The 3,972-nt window shown below is 62.3% G+C and overlaps 1 protein-coding gene across 1 annotated transcript in view; it reads right to left on the reverse strand.

Annotated features, from left to right (window-relative positions):
- Positions 1-3,972, reverse strand: part of LOC108641536 (maestro heat-like repeat-containing protein family member 7) — a 13,276-nt gene that overhangs the window by 3,785 nt on the left and 5,519 nt on the right. Inside the window, exons 4-14 of the mRNA XM_029964020.1 lie at positions 3,529-3,616; positions 3,117-3,220; positions 2,802-2,950; positions 2,424-2,571; positions 1,991-2,178; positions 1,766-1,903; positions 1,386-1,500; positions 1,122-1,259; positions 692-868; positions 405-560; positions 144-245 (exon numbers count right to left, since the gene is read on the reverse strand). Of these exons, the coding sequence (XP_029819880.1) occupies positions 144-245; positions 405-560; positions 692-868; positions 1,122-1,259; positions 1,386-1,500; positions 1,766-1,903; positions 1,991-2,178; positions 2,424-2,571; positions 2,802-2,950; positions 3,117-3,220; positions 3,529-3,616 (1,503 nt within the window). The remainder of the gene's footprint in view (positions 1-143; positions 246-404; positions 561-691; positions 869-1,121; positions 1,260-1,385; positions 1,501-1,765; positions 1,904-1,990; positions 2,179-2,423; positions 2,572-2,801; positions 2,951-3,116; positions 3,221-3,528; positions 3,617-3,972) is intronic.

The raw sequence follows: 3,972 nt of genomic DNA on the forward strand, positions 1-3,972 counted from the left end.
AAGGCAGCAGCGGGTGGGGCGCAGGCTGCTGTCCCACAGGCGGCTGCAGCAGTGGGCAGGGGCACAGTGCCAGCCCCACACTCTGGGCATCGGGGACTGGGGGCTGGCCTAGCCTGGGGCTGGGCCTTCCTGGCCATCCTTACCAGGCAGTCAAAGAAACACCACGGCTTGTCCGCCTCCAGCAGGTTCTTGAGATCCCTTCTCTTCAGGAACCTGAGTGCACGAATGAGCACTTCCCAAGAGGCCTGCAGAGCAACAGAGACCAGAACATGGCACCACGGCCCAGGGCACAGGACCCTTGTCCCCACACCAAGATCAGGAGGAGGCTGGAGCCCGGGAGGTGCCAGGGCAGGAGGCAGCCCGGCCCCCTCCCACAGGGACACCAGAGTCCAGAAAGTCCTCACGTCTGCCAGGTGCTCATCCTCATCATGCGAGAGGAAGAAGAGTGGCAGCAGGCTCTGGATCACGTGCGTCTGCAGGGGTTGTTTTCCCTCCTCCACTACCAACTTCAACACCTTTCCGAAGAGGTAAATGGAGAGCAGCTGCACATGGATGTTGTCCTGATGGAAAGGAAGAGGAAAAGACCTCAGCACCAGCTGCTCCAGGCCCACCGAGGCCCAGGCCTGCAAATCCACAGGTCACAGTTTCCTGGCAGCACCCAGCGCCTGGGGTGGGGGGCACAGAGCCTTACGTAGCCAAAGAGTGTCTGGAGTGCCTCAGCCAGCTCCAGGGCAGTGGGGGTGGAGATTGGGATGCCTCTGTCCTGGACTTCATTGATGAATACAGAGAGGGCCATCCAGACCAGCTCTCCGTCTGCATCCCACAGTAGCTCCAGGAGGCTTTCTGTCAGGCTCTGCACACCGTCAGCCTGTGAGGAACGCAGTGCTGTGCTGTGAATCCATGAATGGCTGCAGCCCCAACCCTGCTGCAGTGGGGCAGCCCCACGTGCTGCCACAGGGCCTGGAGGCCAAAGGCCTGTGCCGAGGGACTTGGGCAGCTGAACAGGGAGGCAGCAGAGCTGGGAGCAGCTGCCACAGCTCCCAAAGCCCAGCCAAGCCCAAGTGACTGCATTCCCCAGCCCCAGGATTCCAGCACAGCTTCAGCCAACTGCCCCTTCTCACCATCACGGGATCCTGTCTGAGCACCAGGAGGCCTCGGAGCGCCAGGCGACGCATCTCTGGGCACTCACTCCTGAGGTGCCTTGAAAGGCTCTGCAGAATGCTGCCTCCCCAGTCACTCATGTCCAGGCAGTCCAGGACCTGAAAGGCACAGAGCAGTGACGGGGTGCCCGCTGGCAGGAGCCCAGACCCACACAGGACTGGGCCCTCCAAGAGGGCAGAGAGGTGAAGGCAGCTCGGCCAGGCAGCGCTCGCCATCAGGCTCACCTCCACAAGGAATGCCATGGCAGGCAGGTCCCAGCACGGCTCCTCCCTGCTCAGCAGCTCCAGCAGGTGGAGTGTGATGCGGGAACACAAGGGGCTGGAGACGTGGCGCTTCTCCCTGCCAGGGGGAAAAAGGCACCCATTGACCCTGAGCCCGGTGGGCCAACCTCTCCTGGGATGGACTCACATAGGTCTGGTCTTTCCCCAGGACAAGGGCACCCTGGGAGGCAGCTCCTCCTGTGCACCCGCCTCTCCCAGCCTTTTCCACTCTGCTTGCCCATCCCTGGGTGACAAGGCCCTCTGGCCCACGACCACGGGCACTGTGTGGGGTGCCCCGTGCAGAGGCAGAAATGACAGGGGCAGTGGGGACAAGGGGGTCTCACCTGGCCAGCAGACCCACTGCGTAGTGGTGGGTGTCAGCACTGAGGAGCGTGTCCCAGCCACACTTGCGTTCCATTGAAAGCACAACTTCCTCACACTCCAGGTGGCAAAGCAGAGCCTTCACGGTCAGCACTGCAAACCTGGGTGCAGAGCAAAGCCCGGGTCATGCTGGGAGCCCTGAGCAGCCCCAAGGGCACAGAAGGCAGGGGAGGACTGGGATGGAGCACCTGTTGGGCTGGGTGGGAAGGTTGTGTTGCTGCCAGCATCCCCTCCAGAAGGTGTCGACCTCCTCGGGCGTCTGCTCTGTACTGATGAGGACTTGGAAGAGCAGCACCACGAGGAGACGGGGGGAGTACTCTGTCAATGACTCTGCGAACCAGAACGTCTGCAGAGTCTCCCAGATCACCCTGGTTGCCTGCAAAAGATAAACCACCCGGACACAGCTCTCAGTGCCCAGATGTCCATGTGGCAGGGCCCGAGCGTGGCAGGGAGATGCCAAGGAGGATGCAGGGGGAGCACCTGGCCTGGTGCCCCTGAACCTGCCCCTAACCTACATTTCCAGCCCAGCGCCTGAGGCAGGGAGATGCAGTGCTGGGGGAGGATGGAGAGCCACCAGAGAGGTGACCTGGGGGTGAGCAAAAGCCCTTTCCAGAAACTCACAGCCAGGGCAAAGACATCTGTTTCGTCCCCGTCGGAGGTGGACATGCTCAGCCATGGCCAGTTCTCCATCACACGGAGCAGCTGTGGCAGCACCTTCAGCACTGTCCTTCCCGATGAGGTGATGGTCTTCCACATGATGGCAGCAGCTCTGCAGGGCCAGAGTTCTGTGTCAGGGGGGCACTGGCCAAAGTGCCTTGAGGAGCAGGGAGGGACCATGGCAGCAGGATGGGGGCTGACATGGCAGGGCTGGGAAACAGAGGCTCCAGATGGTCCTGGAACTCTCCGTCCCTCTGGCAGACCATGTGGGACGGGATGGACAGGGTGATGGGCTCTGAAGGCTGGTGAGCCCTGAGCCCCGAAGGCAGGAACGCCCTGTACCTGTCACACGATGGGGCACAGCGCAGGAGGGTCACCACAGCATCAGCAGGGTGTTCATCAGTAACCCTCAGAAACTCCATCAGCAGCTTCTTGTCTGGAGTCGCGCTGGCTGTCAGTCTCTGGTGAATGTTCCTGACAAAGGCTGGCACCTGGAGGAGGCATGGGGGAAGAGCTGCCAACTTGCCCAGCTTCCCTGACAAGTGCTTCCCTTCCCACCACACTGTGCTGGCCTCAAAGGCTGAGAGGGCCCAGGAGAGCTGGCTAGAGGGGCCACACCATCCCTGGGGGCTTGAGCCCTGGCCACAGGCTGCTTACTTGCTTTGCATCAGAGACACCGCTCTCCTCAGAAACATCCGGAGGGGGAGCACCACTCTTGCTCTGAGAGGGCCTGCTGTCGGTGTCTGCACCGCTGTCCCATCCTGGATGTGGCAAAGAGTGAGCACAGTCAGAGCTGAGGGGCTGCGGGACAGGCCGGAGAACACGGCCCAGCCCTGCACTCCACAGGCAGGGCCAGCCCCGGGATGCCCAGTACATGGGGCTGCCGGGGAAACAGTCCCGGGCACTCTTCCCCCTCCATTTCCCTGGCCATGTCCACAGGGAATATGATGGGAAGAGCCCCATCTGGCTGCAGCCACCGGCCCTGTGGCCCAGCTGTGCCACTCACCCTCCTGCAGGGGCTGGGACTGCTCTGCCTCCTCAGGCTGCTGGGATGGGGCAACTCCAGGGCCTTCCTCCTCATCATCCTCCTTCACCCAGGCCACCTGGGGCACGCTGGGGGGTCTCTGCTCCATGCCTCTGTCTGGCTCCATGGCTTCCTGCAGAAGACATGGCATGGAAAAGCTCTGGGTCACCGAGTCCTGCAGTTGTCCCCCGAAGGCTCCTTCAACAGAAGACTTGGGAACTCCCCGGCCCATCAAGTCCCATGGTCTGGCCTCGAGGGCACCTGCCACAGGGACTAGGATGCCTTGGAAGAGCTCCAGTTCACCAAGTCCCACTCTCTGGCCTGGAGGATGCACGTGGAGGGCAGCCAGAAGGAGCGACTTGCCCACTGTCCCCCGAGAAGTGCTTCCCTTCCCACCACACTGTGCTGGCCTCAAAGGCTGCGGGGCCCCAGCAGACCAGTTTGAGGGCCCACACAGTCCCTGCCCACAGGCTGCTTACTTGAGCAGAG

The sequence above is a fragment of the Manacus vitellinus genome, unplaced genomic scaffold (genome assembly GCF_001715985.3).
Source record: "Manacus vitellinus isolate BGI_N305 unplaced genomic scaffold, ASM171598v3 scaffold_68_pilon, whole genome shotgun sequence".
NCBI classification, from domain to species: Eukaryota; Metazoa; Chordata; class Aves; order Passeriformes; family Pipridae; genus Manacus; species Manacus vitellinus.